At 51.4% G+C, this 23,891-nt stretch overlaps 1 protein-coding gene across 1 annotated transcript in view; it reads left to right on the forward strand.

Annotated features, from left to right (window-relative positions):
* Positions 1-22,092, forward strand: part of NT5M (5',3'-nucleotidase, mitochondrial) — a gene marked incomplete at its 5' end in the record, with an annotated part of 32,923 nt that extends 10,831 nt beyond the window's left edge. The window contains 3 exons of the mRNA XM_040452925.1: positions 5,180-5,240; positions 19,758-19,890; positions 21,245-22,092. Of these exons, the coding sequence (XP_040308859.1) occupies positions 5,180-5,240; positions 19,758-19,890; positions 21,245-21,387 (337 nt within the window). The remainder of the gene's footprint in view (positions 1-5,179; positions 5,241-19,757; positions 19,891-21,244) is intronic.
* Between the last annotated feature and the right edge of the window lie 1,799 nt (positions 22,093-23,891).

Raw genomic sequence — 23,891 nt, forward strand, 5'->3', positions numbered from 1 at the left:
CTGAAGCAGGCTCCAGGCTCCGAGCCGTCAGCACAGAGCCCGACGCGGGGCTCGAACTCACAGACCGCGAGATCGTGACCTGAGCCGAAGTCGGACACTTAACCGACTGAGCCACCCAGGTGCCCCGCTCGCGCCTGTGTTTAGCCATGACTTTCAATACCCATTGTTAGAAGGTGAAAGAGGGACAGTAAAGCGTCCTCCAAACTGAGAAGGCGCTTTGAGACCAGAAAACATACAGTTTTCTGGGGACTCTGTACAGTTTACACAGTTTCAATTCAGGATGACTCTGATGGGGCGATCAGGTGAGCAGTGATCCAGAACTGCACAACCATTCTCTGCCAAGTCCTGACGTGAGGCCGTAGATTTTCTAGAGGGAAGAGATGGCAGAGAGCACTGTGGTGAGGTCAGAGGGACTAACGCTTGACAGACCTCATGGCGCCATCTGGGTACCAGAAGACGGGGGAAGAAACTATGTTATCTCTACTAGGTATCTCAACATCTCAGAGATGAGAGCAAGCCTTTCTACATTCCGGTCAGGGCATACATTAACCTCCAAGGGGCCTGGAACACGTACCCCCAAGGGAGGCCATTGCTTGCCCACGAGCAAGATGGAGGACACCAAAGGTGGAGTCGGTGTTGTGAGCATGCCTACGATCGCGGAGCCCGGCATAGGAGGCAATGTATTCATTCACTCACTAAACACGTATTTTGTGTGTCACTTCATATGTGCCTGGCACCGTGCCAGCACGAAATAAGACACCCAACCTAAGGTCTCAGGTCTCAAGGAGTTTTCAATATGGTGGGGAAGATGACAAGTATAAAGAAAAATAATTTCAGTTTGCAATAAGCTTTGTGAAGGCAATAAACAGGCGATATATTTGAGAGTAAATGGGGAAGGGACTGCTTCAGGTGGGGTGGGACGGTTTCTCTGGGGAGGTGACATTTGACTTCAGAGTTAAGTGGTAAGAATGAGCTACTTAGTAAGGAGCCAGGGTACAAAGGCCCTGAGATGGGCAAGGATTCTGCTTATTTGAGTGACATCTCAGAGGAGACCAGTGTGGCTAGAATTCAGGGAGCGTGGTGTGGGTGGGAGGGATGGCACACTGGCAGAGGAGCAGGTCGAAGAGACAATGATGGGATTTAACTTAGATTTTAAAAACATGGGCTTGGAGCGCTAAGTTTGGACAGGCAGTTTTCCAAAGAAGATATGCAAATGGCCAACGAGGGCCTGAAAATTGGCCCCGACATCATTCGTCTGTAGGAAAATGCAAATCAAAACCGTAATGAGATACCACTTCGTACCCACGAGAATGACCGTAATAATAAAAAAAAAAAATAGGACGATCATAAGTGTGGCCGAGGCTGTGGAGAATTTGGAACCCTTATCACCGCTGGTCAGATTGTAAAGGCGTGCAGCTGCTGTGGAAAACACTAGAGAAAACGTTTCCTCAAAATGTTAACTGTGGGGGCACCTGGATGGCTCAGTGGGGTAAGCGTCCAACTCGATTTTGACTCAAGTCATGATCCCAGGGTCATGGGATTGAGCCCTGCGTTGGGCTCTGTGCTGACTGGATCCTGCTTCAGATTCTGTCTCCGTCCCTCTGCCCCCTGCCCTGCTCACAGTCTCCCTCAGGGGGGGGAAAAAAAAGGTCAGTCTGGATGCTTGGCCGGGGCATGGGGGTAGGAAGGCTTGGCAGGGGCAGAATTGGAAACTGAGGAACCATCAGAGGTGGTTGTGGTAACTTAGTAAGAGGTGTCGGGGCTCGGGACTGGGGTGAGGACCGTGGAGGGAAGTCGGTGGAATGAAACACGTGTTGGAGGTAGACCCCATAGGTCTGGGGATGGATATTGGAGCTGGGGGAAGGGTAGGAAAAGGCGTGATTTTTCATTTTTTTCTTGAGCAGCTAGATGAATATAATAGTGCCATTAACTAGGGAAGGAACAGGTCCGGGGAGCGGGGAGGACCACATGTTCCGTTTTGGAAGAACCGAGTTTGCGATGCTGACGAGATGTCCACATGGAGATAATTCAGTAGACCATTAAGGATGTGAGCCTGGCACGCGGGGGAGAGGGCTGGACTATGAAGTTAAAGTGGGGGGGCACCAGCATAAACATGGCGTGTAAAGCCTTGGATGACGTCACTGAGCAGGGAGTGTAGGCAAAGAGCCCCTGAGGGTCAGAACCAGCAGAGAGGCTGGGAGATTATGCTGGGGCGGCCGGCGAGGGGCAGGCATGCCAATGCAGGAGCTGTCACAGAGGAGGGCACGGCCGCTCGGACGCTGGTGAGCAAGAGGGGAGTGGGGTGTGCGTGGAGTATGGTGACATGAGGGTCCTTGGTGACAACAGGCCCTTTCTGTGGAGCAGAGGGGGTGGGCTCCGGGCTGGGTGGGTTGAAGCAGGCTCCGGAGGTGAGGAAGTGGGGTCACCAAGTGCAGGCCGCCTGGCAGATGTATTGGGTCAGAGAGCTGGGAGGTCACAGGGGCGGGTGTGTGGTCAAGGTCGCGCGTGTGTGTATGTATGTTACAAGACAGGAGAGAACAGAACACGCTCGAATGAGTTGTATGGAAGAGGAGCGCAGGGAAAGGGGGTGTCGCAGGGCCCCTGCAAAGTGTCGCCGCTGCAAGTATCTCCTTGTGAAGATAAAGGGATGGAATCCAGGACACCAATGAAGGGCTTGCCTTGAGAGGAGGGAGGGAGGCAGGCCTGTTCCTCCCGTGCCGTGCCGTTGAGCGAGAGAAGGAACTTCAGGCACAGGCACGTTTCTAGAATCCACGATGGGAAGACAGGGGGTCTTGCGGCCGAGAAGTCTGAGGAAAGGGGGGTGGTGCCGTGGCTGTCCTGGGGAGCGGAATCACGAGCACACGGCGGGGCCTCGCGGGGAAAGGCTGCCAGGCTCCTGCGCCACTGCCTTGGGGTTGTGGTCATGAATTTAAGGTTAAAACGGCCAAACTGATTAGGTGCAACATTGGGCTCCTTGGGTGCAGGGAGAAGCCGGAGAGTTGGGTTCTTTCAGGGCCTTGGTGGAGAGAGAGAAGGACGAGCGGGGAGATGGCAGGGGGGCCACAGGGATCTGAGGGAGGGCGGTGGCCGGGGATGACAGAAGCGTGCTGAGCCTCGGGGTTGTTGTCTTGCCATTGAGTGAAGATGCCTCCGCCAGGAGGACAGCAGGGGGCGGGCAGAGTGAGGACACAATCCAGGTGTGGCCGTGGGAAGGGTGTCGGAGGTGGGGCAGAGGAGGATTTTGGAGGCGTGCAGGCTGGACCTGGGAGGTGGGGTTGGGTCCACTGTGTGTGCGCAGTGCATGTGTCCACGTTGTGGCCACTGAGGAGGCTGATGGGGCGGGATGGAGGCACGTCGGTGAGCCCTCGGGCAGTGGGGGGGGATGAGGGACGGCCCCTGGGCAGGTGACGGCAGCTGGGAAGGGCAGCAGGCGTGGGGCACAGGCTTCACCCAGTCAGGGATTTTGAAGGAGTGTTGCTGTGTGGACGGGGGAGGCCCGGGGCCCCGAGGCCTCGGCCCAGCCTGTCCAAAGGTGTCGCAGGAGGCTCTTGGTCTCCCGAAAGATTTCAAGGACAGACACAACGCAACGGATGAGCAGTACAGGCCAGGGGGTGTATTAAAGCGGAAGTACACTCTCGAGGGGTGAGGCCCGGCGAGCTCAAGAGAGAGCTGTGCCCACGGGGGTTTGAGTCTCTGCCTTTCACCGGCAGGTGTTAGCAGCAGGGTGGAATAGTCATTCCTTGAGTCGGGGATTTCTTGGAAGCAGGGGGCGGTCCCTTCCAGGACTGTGGGTTACTTGCTTTTTCTTCCTGATTTGGTCAGGGGTGGGGGTGGGGGGGTCCTGTCAAGGCTCCCTTAGGGAGGAGATTTTAGTGATACTCTGTCAGCCATCTTGGGCCTGTCTGGTTTGATCCGGTTTCTTGTGGTTTTGCTTCGGGGTGCTGCCTGGACGGCGCCTGTGACTTTTCCTCACAGTTGACCGGCACTTCCTCTCTGCTGGCCTCTAGGCCTCCTGTTAGAACCTGACCGACCGTCCACTCTAACAGGAGGAAAGGTCTGGAAGCGAGGAAGAGCCTCCTCATCTTGTGTCTCTGAAGCACGTGGGGTGTGAGGGAAAAACAGTTTTTGCTGCAAGGCACGCAGGGGAGGCAGGTTCCTCGCGGGAGGCCAGGTTTCAGTGCGGGCAGGGGGTGAGAGCGCACCTCGAGGAGAGGCTGAGTGCCTACGGGACGGACCCTGCACGCGGGCGGGGACAGTGAGGGTGGCAGGGGCAGCGCTACGAGAGCCGAGCCTCGGGGGTCGCTGGACGGCACAGGCATTCTTGCCTGGGGACCTGGCAGTCTGACGTCGGTCGGACTCCCGGGGGACTAATATGCCAAAGAGAAAAGGAGCCAGGAAACCTAGTCTTCCCAGGCTCGTTCGATGCCGGCTTTATGTGGCTGTTTGGGACCAGATGGCTGTGTCGGGGCCCCTGGGCCGTGGGGACGAGGCCCTTCCTGTCAGTTCCCCACTGTCACCAGAGCAGAGCCAGACGGTGGGGAGGCGGTGTTCCTCAGCAGAGCCCGTGCCCGTCTTGAGGGGCCTCCCTGCCATCGTCCGGCCGCTTAGCCTGACCCAGAGGATGGGGCCGCTGCTCTCTGTCGCCTCCGACGGAGGGCTTGGCGGGCACACTCCCTCGGAAGGCTCCTCCCTCACGGGGTTCTTTGCTTTGCATGGCATGAGGCCCTGATTCTCCCTCAGGTAATTTGCTCTGCATCCTTTGAAGGCCTCTCGTCGCTCATGCTTCCTCCTCTCGGCATCTCCCCGTTCAGATCCCCCGAGAGGGCAAGAGATTCACCAGCTAACTGGCTCCGGCCACATGCAGAAGTGCTTTCTCAAGTGTCTCACACAGTCTCTCCTCTCTCCAACTCCGTGTTAGGAACCAAACATACACAGTCCGTGGGATGCCCGTCCCCGAGCTGGTCGCGGGGCCGGAGGTGATGTCGCACGTGGGTGTTCAGGGCTGTGGGACAGAGCAGATGTCTCTGGCTTGGACAGCAATGCAGGGCAGTGGGTTTTCCGGCTCCAGGTGACGGGTGCAGACCCGTGAGGGCCTGACGCCCGCAGAGCAGGAGGGCGGGGGTGACGAAGGCCGCGGAGACGTGGGTGCTCAGGCTGACTCTCCTTCCTCTTGTCGCAGCACTGATGTCTTCATCTGCACGAGCCCCATCAAGATGTACAAGTACTGTCCCTACGAGAAGGTAAGATGTGCAGCTTGCTTGGAGGGCCTGGTGCTTTGCCTCTTCTCACCTTTACCCCGTGGTGCCGCGGGTAAGGGGTGCTGGCACTCAGTACCCCCCGGGGGAAGGCACGGCCCTCACCGCACCGCCTTCGGGAGCTCGGGCGGCCTCGTGTCTGCCTCTTCTCCCATCCCTCCCTCCTGTCCGTGCCAGCGTCTCCTCTCCCAAAGATCTTCTCTAGCACCAGTCTGAAATTCCAGCACGTTCTCTGCGTGGACCCTGGGGAGGGTGCCAGGTTCTCTGGGGAGGCCGACCACCCCCATGTTAGGGAAGCATCATTTGTGAAGGGTGAGACGAGAGAAACGTGCCAGGGGAGGCCGTGGAGGCAACCCCCACCCAAATACTGGGGCGCCTGACTCTGTTCACACAAAAGTCTTACAAAGGTGAGGCGGTTACATGGCGTCTTGCTACACATGCTCATGTCGTCTTTAATGGAAAGAACTGGAATGACGTAACGCTGGGGCTTTTCTGGAAATTGAGAACCTGTGGTACCAAACCCACAGGAAAGGTGTGTTGCCCGGGAGGTGGGCACTCCTCCCACAGGTGGGTTCACGGGAAGTGGGGGCAGCCTCCCAAGTCCAGGAAGGCGGGACTGGGCGCCCAGAACACGGCCCCCCCCCACCCTGGGGGATTGCTCGGCACGGAATTTTCTCAAGTGTCCCACACAGTCTCTCCTCTCTCCAACTCTGTGTTAGGAACCAAACATACACAGTCCGCACGACACTGAGTGCCTTGGGTGTGCGTTAAGTGCAATGGGAACTCACCCTTGCTGAGCAGGGAACGGTGGCATTAGGCGAGGCACTTGGCGGTCACCATTGCATTCCGTGCTCCTCACCCATTCCCTGGTTACCCTCCGACTTTTTTTTTTTTTTTTAATTTTTTTTTTCAACGTTTTTATTTATTTTTGGGACAGAGAGAGACAGAGCATGAACGGGGGAGGGGCAGAGAGAGAGGGAGACACAGAATCGGAAACAGGCTCCAGGCTCCGAGCCACCAGCCCAGAGCCCGACGCGGGGCTCGAACTCACGGACTGCGAGATCGTGACCTGGCTGAAGTCGGACGCTTAACCGACTGCGCCACCCAGGCGCCCCATACCCTCCGACTTTTAACATGAGTTGCGCTAAACTCAAGGGAGCTAAGGACCTGCCATCAGTAAGTGTGGAGTTAGGACTGAAGGCCTGGCCCGCTGCTTCTAGCAGAGCAATGATCCGAAGTCAGGTCCCCAGACCGGCGGGATCTGCATCCCCCAGACGTTTGGTAGAAGTGGACGTTTTCCAGCCCTTCCTGTGACCTTCTGAGTCGGAAGCTCTGGGAGCGGCCCAGTGTGTTTTAACAAGTCCACCAGGTGCACCCGCGGGGGTGAGTCCCTGGGCCAGAGTAACTATTTCAACTGTGCTTGTAGTGGGTGGTCAGGGTGATTGCCTGGTGCTTAGTGGAGTAAGACTGAGAAAATGGCAGCCATGCCTGCGTTCCTGTGGACTCAAGCTCCATCTTGGTGCCCACCCTCCCACCTTACGGCTTCAGCCCAAGACCGCCCTCTGAGCTCTGGATAACTCAAACCTGATGCCCCCGGGCTCCTGATGTCCCCATTTCATGTTTGTCTGTCCCTCTCAGTAAACTGGCATCGTCCGCCAGCCTCTGAGTCTGAGAGCCACAGAGCCATCTTGGTGATGCCCTTCTTACCCCCCACGCCCAGGGCATCAGCAAGTTGCATTTCCCGTTCGGGGTCCTGGCATCCGCCTGCTTCTCTCTCCGTCACACCACCTTAGCTTCTCTTCCCAGAACCGCCAAAAGAGCCGTCCGTACTGCCTGCTCGTTTCAGTTCCACACGGTTCTACAAAGTAGATCATGCGAGTCCCACGCGGTAAAACCTTTCAGTAGTTTTCCACCGCGCTTAAAATGGAATTTTAAAATACACGCACGCACACACACAAACTCCTCATCATAACCTGCAAGGCCCCCCGAGCCGTCTCTCCTGCCATCCTAAGTTCCTGATCCTCCGTTCTCAATGGATGCTCCGTGTTCCTATTTCTCAAGCAGGCCCGGTGTTCTTGGCGCGTGCCCTTAAACATGCTGGGCCGTCTGCGTGCCTGGTTCTTCCTCCTCCCTGAGGCCTCACTCAGCCGCCCCCCCAACCCCGTTTCCTGCCCGTATCTAAAAGTTTGTTCTTTCCCTGCCTTGCTGTTCCGTCCCTCAGCCCCTTGTTTCCTGTATAGACACTTGCAAGGGGTTTACGTCTTCGTCTGTGTCTTGTTATCTGTCTCCCCGTTAGACTGCAAGCCCCATGAGGGCAGCGACTGTGTCTGTCTTGCTCACTTTTGGTCCCAGTGCCTGGCACGCTGACAGCACTCAGTGTTTGTTGTCGGATGCATGGATTCAACAGGCACTCATCAAACACATTCCAGTAACCATGTTTGCCATTTATCTGACGCCTTAGCTATGCCAGGCACTGTACTTTTATTATCAGTACGGCAGCTCCCTGTGAAACAGGGTGCTCCTCTGATGTGAGGGACAAAGAGGGAGGCTGAGAGAGGCGAGGCAGCTCGTCCCTGAGCCTGGTGATCGCACAGGCAGCGGGGCTTGGTCCAGAGCCGTGCGTCCCAGAGCCCGCGCCCTCAGCTGCTCCCACCCGCAGCGCCTGCGCACTGCAGAGGGCTCAGAGTCCAGTGAACACAGATGATACCACTTGGGGCTCCTTCGTTGCAAGCGACATCAACGGTGTGCCGCTAACTTGAAGAAAAATAGGGTTTATTAGGAGGCTGTTGCTTTGCTCAGAGAACCACCGGAGGATCTGAAGGAGCAGCCCGTCGACAAGCCGCTGGGGAGCCAGAGCCAGCAGGGGGTCTCTCCAAGGAGTTGTGCTCGCAAAGACCACAGCCCCATTCGTTCTCTGTCCGTGGGTGTGTTTGCCCAAGATTCCCGTTCCCAGGAGGGAGGCTTACCGGCTGAGCTCAGGTCACGCCCCCCGCCCTTGGTCAGGGGACGGTGGGCATCCTGACTGACATCCCATCAAGGCCAGGGGTCTTTGAAGACAAAAAGTGAGGTGCTGTTATCAGAGGAAGGGGCTCAGTAATAGTGGGCAGCGGATGCCCTGACCAAACAAAGGGAAAAAATAACAAAACCCTGGCTATACAACTGCTACCTGTGATGAAAACACTATTAATATGTTGAGGTGTTTCTTTCCAGTTTCTCTTTGATGCGTATTAATTTTTTTACGTTTATTTTTGAGAGAGAGAGAGAGAGAGAGAGAGAGAGAGAGAGAGCAGGGGTGGGGCAGAGAGAGGGAGACACAGAATCCAAAACAGGCTCCAGGCTCCCAGTTGTCAGCACAGAGCCCGACGCGGGGCTCGAACCCACAAACCGTGAGATCATGACCTGAGTCGAGGTCAAATGCTTAACCAACTGAGCCACCCAGGCGCCCTCTCTTTGATGCATATTAAATATAATACATGTATTTTAACAAAACTTAAATCTCCTGTGGTTTATCATCCTCTTTCCACTTAACGTAGTTTTAGCCTTTGTTCTGTCACCAAGTATTCTTGGAAAAACATGATTGCTAATAGCCAAAGTCATCTTGTAAATAAATCTTCACATGATTGTGTCCACAGGATAGATTCCAGGAGATAGAATTCCTGGCTCCCACAAGGAGGGTCTACCATGACCCGCACCACAGGGAGGGAGGGTCACACGGTTGGCGCTGTGCTGGTGTCAGGCAGGGGCCAGGCCGGGCCACAGAGGGTCGGTCAGTGGAGGGAGTGGAGTACTGAACAAAGACATGAAGACAGGAAAATGCAGGGTATGTTTGAGGAACTTTGGGTGAGTTGTGTTGGCTGGTGGCCTTGGGGCCTGGCTGGGATGTGGGCTTGGGATCAGGCTGGGGTGCAAGCTCATCTCCCAGCCGTCTGTCAGTCTGTCACCGTTCAGCTACATTGTCACCTCCTCCCCCCCCGCCCCGCCCCCACCGGCAGCCAGAGGGGAAGGCGGACTGACTGTGTCTTGCAAAGAGATGAAAGTAGCTGTAGCCACCTCCCCTCCCACCGTCCGTGTGCCCTCCCATCCCTAGTAGACGGACCCTCTGTCCTTGGCCAGCTGAGGCTGGGGGCAGGCGGCTGCTGCTGATTCTTCTGCTGGTGCCTGCGGTGGAGTGATGTCCTGTCTCAGGACGTCAACTGAGGATGGATGTTTTGCCCTCATGGCAGCCCCGGTGGGTGCCCACGACCTGGACCTCTCACAGAGTTTTTCCCTCCGCACCTGCCCCCAGACAGCATCAGCCTTTGGCAGCAGAAGTGGGAGTTTTTCTCCTTAGTTGATTCCCCTCGAGACCCAATCAAAGGAAGGAAACCCAATTGCTAAGAGGTCAGCTTCTTTATCATACTTAGGGCGTCAGAGTTAGGTGCCATTCAGGTTATCAGAACCAGAACCTTCTTTCTGGCTCGACCGTGCTGACATTTTACACCCAGATGTACATGCAGGCAAGGGCTTCACCTGCAATACCCATTAACCTTCATAATAGCCTTTTGAAGTAGGTATTGGTATTATCCCCATTCTACAGATGAGGGAACTGAGGCACAGAGAGGTTAAGTCACCTGCCCAAGGTCAGCATCGAGAAATGGCGAGTCAGGTTTGGGCAGTCTGACTCCAGGGCCTGTGCTCTGTACCTGTGCTATGCTGACCCCCTTTTCTAATTCCACCTGATTCAGAACTTAGCACGTTATTACTTGGGTTCCCCCCCCCCCCGAAGAGATTTAAAAACAATCTACGGTAAATGCTTCATGCTCAAGCATGATATTTTACTGTTACTTTTCCGTATTCCGATCACAAGTGGGATTAAGTGAGATGCTTGGACGTAACAATGGGACACGTGCTTTTCATGTGAAGTCTGGTCTCCAGCTGATATGTCTGCTAGATTCTGTGTTTGATTTTAAGAATAAATGTTAAACATTTCCACCCCATAAGTGAGCCTCTTCACTTGAACTCAAATAAAAAATGTCGGCCAAGTTTTGAACTTCAGAAGGTAATGAATGAAATTTCTTCACATATTTCACACCAAAATTGTCCAACTGCTCCCAGAACTTAAACCTCCTGTAAGACTTACACTAAAAGCACATCATTTGCCGCCAAAATAAACCATAATTTCTTTTAGGAGCAGTGAGAGTCATACTGCCAACATTTCAGGAACTTTCTCTGGTGGTACCTCCCACCTCCTGTGCTACCTAGGAGAGTCTCAAACTGGGGCTCCTGCTATGTTTTGGCCCCAGCTACTATTTATAAAAAAAAATTGGCTGTTCCTGGTAATTGGCATAGGGTTTTTTTGGGAGGATGATGGAAACATTCTGGAATTATATGGGCAATGGTCGCACAACATAGTGGATTACTAAAGCAAACCCACTGAAATGTATACTCAAAATTGCTGAATTTTATGGTATGTAAATTATATATAAAAACGACTGTGAAGCAAAATAAAAAGGACACAGCCTTTTACAATACAGAAAATAATGTGCTAGAAAAAAGAGAGGTCTCAAATAAAACCAGCAATGAAAGAGTTGTCACAACTGATACCACAGAAATACAAAGGATAAGAGACCGCTGAGAATGATTATATGCCACCAAATTGGACAACAGTAGAAGAAATGGATAGATTCTGAGAAACACAACCTTCCAAGACTAAATCACGATGAAATAGAAAATCCGAACAGCTCAGTTACTACCAAGGAGAATGAGTCAGTAACCAAAAACCTGCCAGTGAACAAATGTCCATGACCAGACGACTTCACTGGTGAATCTTGCCGAACATTCAAAGAAAAATTAATCCCAACCCTTCTCAAATTCTTCCCCAAAATGGAAGGGGAGTGGAGGGACTCTGAAACGCATTTATGAGACCAGCATTACGCTGATCCCAAAACCAGACAAGAATGCCACACAAAAGAAAATTTGAGGTCAATATCCCTGATTAATGCAGATGCAGAATTCCTCAATAAAATACTAGCAAACTGATTTCAACAATACATTTAAAGGATCATATGCCATGATCAAGTGGGATTTGTTCCAGGAGTGTAAGGATGGCTCAATGTATGCAAATCAACTAAGTGATGTGCTACATTAACAAAATAGATAAAAATTATATGATCATCCCACTAGATGCAGAAAAGCATTTGACAAAATTCAATATCCATTTTAATAAAAACTCTCAACAAAGCAGATGTAGAGGGAATGTACCTTAACATAATAAAGGTCATTATGACAAATTCACGGCAAATACTCTACTCAATGGTGAACAGCTGAAAGCTTTTCCTCTAAGAGCAGGAACAAGACAGGATTTTTATTCAACATAATATTGGATGTCCTAGCCACAGCAATTAGGCAAGAAAAAAAAAATTGGAAAGAAAGAAGTAAAACTGTCCCTGTTTGTAGATGACATGATATTATATATAGAAAACCTTAAAGACTCCACCAAAAAACTGTTGGAACTAATAAACAAATTTAGTAAAGTTACAGGATACAAAATCCTACACAAAAGTCTGTTGTATTTCTTTACATTAGTAATGAACTGTCAGAGAAATTAAGAAAATTTCATTCATAATTGCATCAAAAATAATAAAATACCTTGGAATAAATTGATCCAAGGAGGTGAAAGACCTGTATATTAAAAACTATAAGACCTTAATGAAAGAAATTGAAGAAGATACAAATAAATGTCAAGATATTTTGTACTCATGAATTGGAAGAATTCATATTTAAAAAATTTTCATATTGGGGCGCCTGGGTGGCTCAGTCAGTTGAGCGTCCGACTTCGGCTCAGGTCATGATCTCACAGTTCGTGGGTTAGAGCCCCGCGTCAGGCTCTGTGCTGACCGCTCAGAGCCTGGAGCCTGTTTCAGATTCTGTGTCTCCCTCTCTCTCTGCCCCTCCCCCACTTGCATTCTGTCTCTCTCTGTCTCAAAAATAAATAAACATTAAAAAAAAAAAAGAATTTCCTTTAAAAAAATTTTTTTTTCATATTATCCAGGGGCGCTGGGTGGCTCAGTTGGTTAAGCGTCTTGACTCTTGGTTTGGGCCTTTAGGTCATGATCTCATGGTTTTGTGTGTTCGAGCCCTACAGCAGGCTCTGTGCTGGCAGTGTGGGGCCTACTTGGCATTCTCTCTCCTTCTCTCTCTGCCCCTCCCCCACTCATGCTATCTCTCTCAAAATAAATGAATAAACTTAAAAAATATATATTCATACTATCCAAAAATAATCTACAGATTCAGTACAATTGCTATAAAAAAAAAAACACACAAAACCATTGGTATTTTTCCACAGAACTAGAACAAACAATCCAAAAATTTGGAGCCACAAATGACCCCAATGGCCACGGCACTCTTGAGAAAGAAGAACAAAGCTGGAAGTGTCACGCTCCCTGATTTCAAGCGATGTTGCAAAGCTATAGTAATCAAAACAGTATAGTCTTGACATAAAACGGACACCTAGATCAATGAAACAGAATAAAGAGCCCAGAAATAAACCCATGCATGTGTGGTCAATTAATTTAGGACAAAGGAGTCAAGGATAGATAATGGAGAAAGGACAGCCTCCAAGAAATGGTGGGAAAGTTGGACAGCCACGTGCAAAAGAATGAAACTAGACCACTGTCTTACAGCACACACAAAAATTAACTCAAAATGGATTAAAGACCGTACTATATGACTTGAAACCTTAAAACAGAAGAAAAATAGGCGGTTAACCCCTTGACATACATCTTGGCAGTGATTTGAATCTGGCACCAAGACAAAGGCAACAAAAGCAAAAATAAACAAGTGATAACTACATCAAACTAAAAAGCTTCTGCACAACAAAGGAAACCATCAACAAAATGAAAAGGCAACCTCCTGAATGAAAGAAAATAATTGCAAAAATGATATCTAAAATATATAAAGAACTCATACAACTCCATAAGAAAAAAAAAAAAAACCCCAAACCAAACAATCTGATTAAAAAATGGGCAAAAGATCTGAAAAGGCATTTTCCAAAGAAGATACACACATGGCCAACAGGTGCGTGCAAAGATGCTCAACATGATTAATTATCAGGGGAATGCAAATCAAAACCGCAGTGAGGTGTCATCTCACACCTGCTACATTGGCTGTTGCCAAAAAGACCAGCAATAGTAAGTGTTGGCGAGAAATGTAGAGAAAAGGGAGCCCTTGTGCACAGTTGGTGGGAATGCAAATTGGTACAACCACTCAGGAAAGCAGAATGAAGATTCCTCAAGAGATGAAAAACAAAACTACCGAGTGATCCTGCAACTTTACTTCCGGGTATTTATTCAGAGAAAACAAAAACAGTAATTTGAAAACATATATGCACCCCTTTGTTCATTGCAGTATTATTTACAATAGCCGAGATGTGGAAACAACCTAAGTGTCCGTTGATGGATAAATGGATAAAGAAATTTAGTTATTATACACAATGAAATGACTCAGTCATAGAAAATCTTGCCATTTGTGACAACATGGATGGACCTTGGGGGCATTATGCTGAGAGAAATAAGTCAGACAGACAGAAACAAATACTGTATGATCTGTCTCATATGTGGAATCTGAAAACAAACAAACAAACAAAACAACCCAAGCTCATAAATGCAGAGAGCAAGTCCGTGGTTGTAAGAGGTGGGGGATGGGAGAAATGGATGAACTGTTTGTTTTAGTGCAAACAAATAAAATTTAAAAAGCTAATGTTTAAAAAAAAAATTTTTTTAAAGGGGGGCTCCTGGGTGGCTCCGTTGGTTAAGTGTCTGACCTCGGCTCCGGTCATGAACTCCTGAGTTCGAGCCCCGCGTCAGGCCCTGCGCTGACAGCTCAGAGCCTGGAGCCTGCTTTGGATCCTGCGTCTCCCTCTCTCTCTGCCCCTCCCCTACTCCCGCTCTGTCTCTCTCACTCATCAAAAAGGAATACCCATTAAAAAATTTTTTTAAAGATTTACTATAAAGATACAGGAATTGAGACAAAATGGTACTGATGGAAGGAGAGACACATAGATCAGTGGAACAGAACGGAGAGCCCAGAAATAGAGCCATGAATGTAGCCAACTGATTTTTGTCAAAACAGCAAAGGCAGTACTGTGGTGCAAAGGTAGACGTTTCAGCAAATGGTGCGGGAACAGCTGGACACCCACAGGGGGAAGAAAGCTGTACCTAGACTTTACACCCTTCACAGAAATCAGAATAGATTAGAGCTCTAAATGTAGAATTTAAATCTGCAAAACTCTTGGAATATAAATAACCTCGGAGAAAATCTAGACGACCTTGGATAGGTCTTTTGAAATACAACCTTGGACTTTTTAAATACAACACCGAAGGAACGATTCATGAAAGAAATGGTTGGTTAAGCTGAGCTTCGTTAAAATGAAAGACTTCTGCTCTGCAAAAGATATTGTCAAGAGAATGAGAAGACAGGCCACAGACTGAGAGAAAATATTTGCAGAAGACATAACTGATATGGGTCTGTTCTCTAAGATACATAAAGCATTCTGAAAACTCAACAATAAGCAAGTGGGTAGCCTGATTAAAAAATGGTCTTGGGGCACCTGGGTGGCTCAGTCGGTTAAGCATCTGACTCTTGATTTCAGCTCAGGTCATGATCCCAGGGTTGTGGGATCGAGCCCTGCATCTGACTCTGTGCTGAGCGTGGAGCCTGCTTGGAATTTTCTGTTCCCCTCTCTGCGCTCCTCTCCCCCCACTAGCACGCTCGCTCTCTCTCTCTCTCTCTCTCTCTCTCAAGATAAATAAATAAACATTTTTTTTAAAAAAGAAAACTTTAAAAAATGGGTTTAAGACCTAAACAGACACCACATCAAAGAGGATTTACACTCAGCAAATAAGCACATGAAAGTGTGCTCAATATCCTTTGCCATTAGGGAACCGCACATTAAAACAACAGTGAGATGCTACTATGCACCTGTTAGAATGGCCAAAATCCAGGACGCTGACAACACCAAATGCTGGAGGAGATGTGGAACAGCAGCAGCTCTCGTTCATTGCTGGTGGGAACACAAAATGGGGCAGCCACTTGGAGAACACAGTCGGGCACATCCTTACACAAGTAAACACACTCTCACTGTATGATCCACTAATCACAGTCTGCGGTATTTGTCTAAACAAGTTAAAAACTTGAGTCCACGGAAACACCTGTGTGCAGATGTGTATAGAAGCCTTATCCGTGATAGCCAAAACTTGGAAGCCACCAAGATATCCTACAGTAGGTGAATGGATAATAAGCTACGGTACACCCAGGCAATGAAATATTTTCAGCCCTGAAAAGAAATGAACCGTCAAGCCATGAAAAGACATGGAGGAACCTAAATGCATGTTACGAGTGAAAGAAGCCAATCTGAAGAGGCCGAAATAGCAGAGGATTCCAATTATATGACATTCTGGAAAAGGCACAATTATGGAAGCAGTAAAAAGATCAGTGGGGAGGGAGGGATGAATAGATGGAGAGCAGATTTTCAGGCAGTGAAATTATTCATGGCAGGTACAGGTCATTATATATCTGTCCAAGTCCATACAATGTACAACACCAAGAGGGAACCCTCACATAAAATATGGACTTTGGGTGATAGCGATGTGTCAACATAGGTTCACTGAATATAACAAATGCCCCCCTCTGTTGCAGGATGTGAACAATGGGGGAAGTTGTGCATATTTGGGGACAGGAATTATATGGGAACTCTCTGTACTTTGTGCTCAATTTTTCCGTGAACCTAAAAGTGCTCTAAAAAATAAATTAAAAAAAAAAAAATAGTGTGTCTTTGTGTCCCTTTCAGTCAGTCCCTTTTCCCTGCCCTTTCCCTCCCTGGGTATTGTTGGTAGGAGTGAACTACTGATGTGTCCGTTCCTACAGTTTTGCCTTTTATGGAAAGTCGTATAGTAGGGACTCATACAATGTTTGTGTCTGGCTTTCATTTGAAGGCATAATACTTTTGAGGGGCGCCCTGGGTGGCTCAGCCGGTTAAGCATCCGACTTCGGCTCAGGTCATGATCTTGAGGTTTATGAGTTTGAGCCACGCGTCGGGTTCTGTGCTAACAGCTCGGAGCCTGGAGCCTGCTTGGGATTCTGTGTCTCCCTCTCTCTCTGGCCCTCCCCCACTCACACTTTGTCTCTCTCTCTCTCTCTCTCTCTCTCTCTCTCTCTCTCTCAAAAACAAAAATAAACATTTAAAAAAAGTAAAGGCATAATACTTCTGAGATTCACTGATGCTGTTGCATGCATCAGGACTTTATTCCTGTCTGTTGCTGAACATATTTCTGCTCTATGGCTGGATCGTCATTTGTTTATCCATGTGCCAGTTGATGGACATTTGGGATATTCGTAGCTTTTGGCTGTTGTGAATAAATTTCCTGTAAACATTCATGTCCACATCTTTGGGTGGACATATGCTTTCATTTCTCCAGGGCAGATACCGAGAGTAGGATTGGCTGGGTTGTATGGTGGGTGTGTGTTTCACTTCTTTAAAGTTTGTTTGTGTGTTTACTTATTTATTTAAAGAACATGAACGTGAGCCAGGGAGGGGCAGGTAGAGAGGGAGAGAGAGAATCCCAAGCAGGCTCTGTGCTGTCAGCACAGAGCCCAATGTGGGGCTCGAACCCACAAACCATGAGATCGTGACCTGAGCCGAAACCAAGGGTCAGAGGCTTAACCGACCAAGCCACCCAGGCACCCCTCAATATTTTAAAATTTCAGCTGTTTTAGTAGGTTCCTAGTTATCTGTCTCTGCAGTCTGGATCTGTGTTTCCCTAATGACTAACGATGTTGAGCATCTCTTCTGTGCCTATTTGACCTCTGTATACCTTCTTTGATAAAGTGTCTACATTTAAAAAAAATTTTTTTTAATGTTTATTTATTTTTGACAGAGAGAGAGAGGGAGACAGAGCATGAGGGGGGAGGGGCAGACAGAGGGAGACACAGAATCCCAAGCAGGCTCCAGGCTCTGAGCCATCAGCACAGAGCCCGACACGGGGCTCGAACTCACGGACCGCGAGATCATGACCTGAGCCGAAGTCGGACACTCAACCAACTGAGCCACCCAGGCACCCCAAGTGACTGATTTTTCTTGGGCTGTTTGTGTCTTCGTCTGAGTTGTGAAAATTCTTTGTATATTCTACATACAAGTCCTTTATCAGATAGCGGATTTTACAAATATTTTCTGCCAGTGTGTGGCTTGTCTTTTCCTTTCCTTAACTGTGGCTTTGGAAGAGCAGTGTTTATAATTTTAGGTTTTATATTTAGGTTATGGCCCATGTCAAGTTACTTTTTATATATGGTAGGAGTTAAAAATAAAAGTTTTTGTGTGTCGGGTTGTTTTTTGTTTTGTTTTTTTCTTTTTTTGGCCCGTGGATGCCCAGCTGTTCCTCTGTTGAATTACCATGGTACCTTTGGGTGTGTTTCTTAAATATATTCTGTCTCTTTGATCTAAATGTCTATCCTCATGTGAATATCACTCTTGGTTACTGTCGTTTTAGAGTAACTCTTGAAAACGATGTGAGTTCTCCAACTTTATTCATTTAAAAAACTGTCGGCTGTTCTAGGTCCTTTGTATTTCTCTATACATTTTAGAACCAGCTGTCAATTTCTACAAAAAGCCTGGTGGGAATTTGATTGAATTGCATCTTGTCAGTGGAGGCTAATGACATTGAATCTGCTGAGCCATGAACATTCATACATATGTCATTCATACAAAATGACAATTTCTTTAGATCTTTGAAATTTCCTTCAGGAATATTTTGTATTTTTTCAGCATATAGGTCTTGCACACATTTTGTTAAATTTATTCCTATTTTGCTTTTTTCGTTTTTGTGCTTTTTTTTTTTTTTTTTTGCATAAAGCCTGCCCTTATTTTTTTAAAGATTTTTTAAATGTTTATTTATTTTTGAGAGAGACAGAGACAGAGACAGAGCACAAGCAGGGGAGGGGCAGAGAGAGAGGGAGACACAGAATCCGAAGCAGGCTCCAGGCTCTGAGCTGTCAGCACAGAGCCTGACACGGGGCTTGAACTCATGGACCGTGAGATCGTGACCTGAGCCGAAGTCGGACGTTTAACCGACTGAGCCACCCAGGCGCCCAAGCCTGTCCTTATTTTTAAAGTATTTTTTTAAAAATGTTTGGAGATTGTGGTAAAGTGCACATAACATAAAATTTACCATCTGAGGGGCGCCTGGGTGGCTCAGTCGGTTAAGCGTCCGACTTCGGCTCAGGTCACGATCTCCCGGTCCGTGAGTTCGAGCCCCGCGTCAGGCTCTGTGCTGACAACTCGAAGCCTGGAGCCTGCTTCTGATTCTGTCTCCCTCTCTGTCTGCCCCTCCCCTGCTCGTGCTCCGTCTCTCTCTGTCTCAAAAAAAAAATAAATAAATAAATAAATAAATAAAAAATTTACCATCTAAACTATTTCTAAGAGTAGAGTCAATCTGTTTCATGTTTCTTTTTGGCGCTATTGTAAAGGTATTGTTTCTTTTGTTTCAATATCCAAAGGTATAGAAATACAAGTGATTTTTGCGTATTGACCTAGTATCCTGCCATCTTGCTAAACTTCTTTATTCTAGTAGCTTTTTTTACATATAATGCAGGGCGCTCAACGTTTAACTAAAGTAACATCTATTAACTACTTGCTACGTGTCAGGCATTACTCTGTGTCCTACGCAGATTTAATGTGATCATAACCACACTGCAAAGACACAGGTCTTAGAAGCTTAAATGGTTTAAGTCCCGCAGCTCAGACACATCAGAACCACAGGAGAGGAGAGATGAGACCAGCAGTGGCACCCTTTGTCCAGCTGCCTTGTACGAGCACTTTCTGTGTGCCAGGCACTGTGCTAAGACTTTTACGTACATTGTCCCATTTAATCCCCAAAGGAGTCCCGTGAGGTAATACTCCCATTACCTCCACTTTCCCATCTCCCCTGCTCATGCTCTCTCTCTCTCAGACATAAATAAACATTAAAAAAAATTTTTTTTAAAAAGATGATGGGTGGTGACAGGCCGTCTGGGTGACTCAGTCGGTTGAGTGTCCGACTTCGGCTCAGGTCATGGTCTCGTGGTTCATGAGTTCGAGCCCTGCGTTGGGCTCCCTGCTGTCAGCACAGAGCCTGCTTCGAATCCTCTGTCTCCCTCTCTCTCTGCACCGCCCCCTCAAAAATAAATAAACATTAAAAATAAAAGGTGTAGGAGGCCTTCATAGCATGCGTGTTGGGTTGAGTAGGCCAGGCATGTGCGGGCTTGGAGCCGGGGTGAGGGCAGCCTGGGTTTGAGCCAGGGTTCTGCCACTTTCTAGCTGTGGGGACATGGACAAGTCCCACCATCTCCTTGAGTATGTTTCCTCTGCCGCCACTGGGATCATCACATCTTGGTGGCGGCCCTTCCTCCTGGAAGAAGCCTGGCTGTGCCCCAGCCGTGTCTGTGCCCAGGCCTGACGGCCCCTTCCTCTCCCCCTCCCTGTTTGTGTTCCAGTATGCCTGGGTGGAGAAGCACTTTGGCCCCGACTTTCTGGATCAGATTGTGCTGGCCACAGACAAGACCGTGGTCTCTGCCGACCTTCTCATAGATGACCGGCCAGACATCACAGGCAAGTGGCCTGCCGCAGGTGAGGAGCAAGTGTGGAGAGCTGGGAGCCACTGGGACCGACAGCATGCAGGGCTGGCCTCACGGCCCCTGTCCTGAGTGGTCCCCACTTAATCACCAGATGTGTATTAGGCCTTCAGCCTCCAGTGCTCCCCTACCGGGAAGGCAAGGTTATTCTCAGCATCCGGCAGCATCTGGCCTTGGAAGGGGTGCCCCTGGGAGTCGGGAGAAGCAGGTCTCAGCTCCTGGGGTAACTCGTCGGATGAGTCCCTTTTTACCTCATGTAAAACGAGGACCAGGCCGGCCCCCAAACATTTGTTTTTAGCAACAAGGCCGTTTTTTTCCCCCAAGGGCAATGTGGAGTGAACCTGCTGGAAAACAGAAGAGCATAATGTGTCTAGTTGAAGGAGCTGTATTTGTCCCTTTTGCTGATGGGTGCCTCCCTCCCTCCCTCCCTCCCAACAAACAAACAAACAAACCCTATACCACCTTCGAGGGGAGAGGGGAAATTCATCAGCGCACCTAACTGGGTAGGAAGGCTTCTGCTGCGGTAAATCTAGGAACTCAAACACCAGTCAGAATTCGGTTTCTTTTATCTCCTGACTGCTCTGCTTTGCCTTTGTACTCGGTCAGGCTCCCCTGGTAGCCGTCAGGGCTTTCAGAGTTAACGCCTATTCTTTTGGTCACCTCAGTGGGAGAATACAGAATATCGCTTCCCTAATGGCCTTCGGAGCTGGCTCGGGAAACACACCCATCTATCTCCACACGGGTCACAGTGTGTCCAGAGAGTGGGCTTCATGCGTGTGCCCACCCCTGACCTCCCAAGCCACGTGCTTCCACAAGGAGAGTCAGGGCACATGGGGGGCACGGAGCCCCGCCCAGCTTCTGTCTCCGACCACGGGGAGCAGGGGGGAGGCCTGTGCAGGAGGAGCCGGGGAGTCAGGCTGTAACCCGGGGGACAGGATCGGCACCAGAGTGCTGGTGTGGGCAGGTGGACCTGAGGGATCGAAGGTTATCCACGGTCGGCAGGTGGGAAGCTGCGAAGCCGGCACTGGCCAGTGAGGGAAGGCCAAGCACGAGGGAGGGGAAGGGCAGGGCGTCAGCAGGGCTCAGCTCTGAGGGCGGCCGTGGTGAGAACGACCACCACCATCACCACCACCACGGAAGCCACCGTTTGCTTTGGGTCCCCTGGGGGCCGTCCCAGGTGCTCCTCCTCGTGGCCCATCTCATTTAACCCTTGCAACCCCCCAGTGAGCCGGTGCTGGCGCAGTCAGCACTTGACCGACGGGGAAGCTGGGTCTCAGAGAGGCCCGCTGTTGCTGAGGACGCCCCGGGGCCTCCTGGAGCCGGCCTCAAGTGCTGCTTTCCCGCCACAGGGGCTGAGCCGACCCCCAGCTGGGAGCACATCCTCTTCACGGCCTGTCACAATCGGCACCTGCAGCTGCAGCCTCCCAGCCGCAGGCTGCACTCGTGGGCAGACGACTGGAAGGCCATTCTGGACAGCAAGCGGCCCCGCTGAGCTGGACTGTGCTCCGTCCGGGCTTCTCCGCAGGGCCCCTGGCCTCAGGGCTCCCACCTCAGGGCCTGTGAGGGGTGGCGGGGGGGGGGGGGGGGGGGGGGGCGGAGAGAGCTAGTGTTCTGGCCCGGGGCTCCCTCTCCGATGTCCCGGGCCCACTGCATGTCTCCCCCCTTTCCCCAGCCCCTGCCAGGCCTTAAACTGATCTCGGGGCAGGGCTGGCCCAGGGGCCCTGGACAAGACACGTGCCCCCCGGGGGATGCAGGCTGACCTCAGGCCACGGCCGGGCTGCTCAGGGCTTGGGGCTCCAGACCGGAAGGAGCCGAGGGTCCAGCAGGCCTCCCCCACCCCTCAGGGAAGTCCCCACTCCCGGGTCTGCGGCCCATCGGCGAGGGTGCCAGCAGTGAGGTGCTTCTGGAGTGAGAGGGCCCCGAGCCCTCATTCTGAGCTGCAGCCCCTTCCCTGCCTGCCCGCCTGGTCCCCGCTCCCCTAGGGACCCACCGTGGATTCAGCAGACACCCCGAATTCCAGGGCACGCCCGTCTCCAGGCACCGCACGCCATCCTGCCTTTGACCGGCTCCGAGATTTCTTGTACCTCCGGCCCTGGGGCCCTGCTCGGGGCACAGCACAGTCAGCAGGCTGGAACGTCTGCTGAAGGCCTGGAAAATAAATGCTGTTCACGTGTCACTCAAGGAGTGGCCACCTCTAGCCCTTGCCCTGAGGTCCTCCGGCGTCTGGCCCCTGGGAGCCCAGCTGCACATCTTGGGGGGTTGCCCCCCACACTGATGAGGGGGGCTGAGGAGCCTCCCCGCCCATCGCCGTGGGTGCTGCAGGTGCTACGTGGGACCAAGGAGGGATGGGCAGGTGGAGAAGCTGGCGGCCATAGTGGTCCCCTGAGTAGACCCTCCACCACGCTGACTGGTCCCCTCCTTGTGCCCCCAGGTCTCCAGCCCCTCCTGTCCTGCACAGTTCAGAGCAGTGTCCCCCACTCTGTGCTCCTCTCACCCCACGTCCCTGAGATCCCAGCAGCCAAGTGGGGAGGGGGCGGGGTGATGTCAGAGTCTCCACTTTTGTTCTTTTCGGTCTGCTGGGAAGGGTGACGCGAACCAGCCATCACGTCCCCAGGCTTTCTTGAAGGCCTCCCCCCTCCACTGCCCTTGCAGGGAACCCCTGATTGTCCCACCTCTGGGGTCTTCCTGCCAGGCCCCCTGTGACAGGTACACTAGGGCTGCCCCAGGAGGTACGGTCAAGTAGGAGACAAGGTGAGGGAAAGTTGCTGAAGCTCAGCCAGCCTGAGCTTCTTGACTTTCTGGCTCTCAGGGCCTCACCAGCTCGGGCATCCAGATGAGGAAGGAAGGACTCTGCTCAGGCAAGGGCAGTTTTCCACTGTGCTGTCCCCACCTCAGCAGCTGTATCCCTCCGGGGCTGGGGTGGGGGCTCTGTACGTCCGTCCTGACAGGGAGTGTATTTGGGGTTGAGTCACCTGGTCCAAGCAGGGCAGTGTCCAGAGGAGTCCTGGCCCTCCCAGCCTGTGGCTCTGGACGAAGTGAGACCCTGAAGGGCTGGCCCCCCAGCTGCTCCCCAGAGACCCTCTGTGGCTGCCCACTCGAGGACATGGCCACTGTCTAAGGGCCAGGAGACCATTTCACCTGCATGATATACTTTCTTCCTGGGCCCATTTCCTGCCCACCGGGCCCGCAAGCCTTCTTCCTAGAGCCGGCCCTGTGTAGTCACGGTGTGTAGATCCACCGGGACGCCCTAGCTTGGGACTGGCAGGGCATCGCAGCCTCTGGCCTGGTGAGAACCGCACCCTCGCCCGACTTGACCTTCTGGCCGGCAGGAGGGCCCACGGACGGAGTACCCGCTGCTCGAGGGGTTGGTGCTAGCCCAAGGCCACAGCAGTGAACCAGACCCACCCAGCCTGGCTCTCTGAAGAAACAAGCCACTTAGCTCATTTCTCTCTTGGGGCCTCGTTCTGCTCCTGCTCCTGACGGAGACTTAATCCCATCAGGTTTTTCTCAGCCACATCTGGCTCCTCCCGGGGAGTGTCCCAAGCACGGGGTGGGAGGGGTGTTGGGCTATGTGGTGGGGAGGTGGGGTGTGCGGATGCAGGGGCCTCCTTTCTTCATGTCGACGGCAGTGGGGAAGGGAACCCCCTTCCTCATCCTCACGCTGGTGTCGCCGGACCAGTGGGTGCCGACGCTGCTGGGATAGCCTGTCCCCCCCCCCCCCCCCCCGGGGGGGGGGGGGGGGGGGGGGGCCCTTCGGCCACAGGGAGAGAGTTGCTCCAGACTGTGCCCCGCTGGGGGGCGGTGCGACCCCTTTGCCTGCTTGCCTCCTCCCCGTGCTCCTGGCCCCTGGTGACCCGCAGGGAGCGCCAGGGCCACGGGCAAAAGCTGGGGTGGGGTGGGGGGGCCAGGACACAGAGCCCCCTCGCAGGCACTCTGTCCCTCGTCTCTGCCAGCCCTTGCTGTCCGCTCCCAGCCCGCGCGGGCCCGATTCTAGGT

Source organism: Herpailurus yagouaroundi, unplaced genomic scaffold (genome assembly GCF_014898765.1).
Source record: "Herpailurus yagouaroundi ecotype Mexico unplaced genomic scaffold, PumYag 208, whole genome shotgun sequence".
Lineage (NCBI taxonomy): Eukaryota > Metazoa > Chordata > Mammalia > Carnivora > Felidae > Herpailurus > Herpailurus yagouaroundi.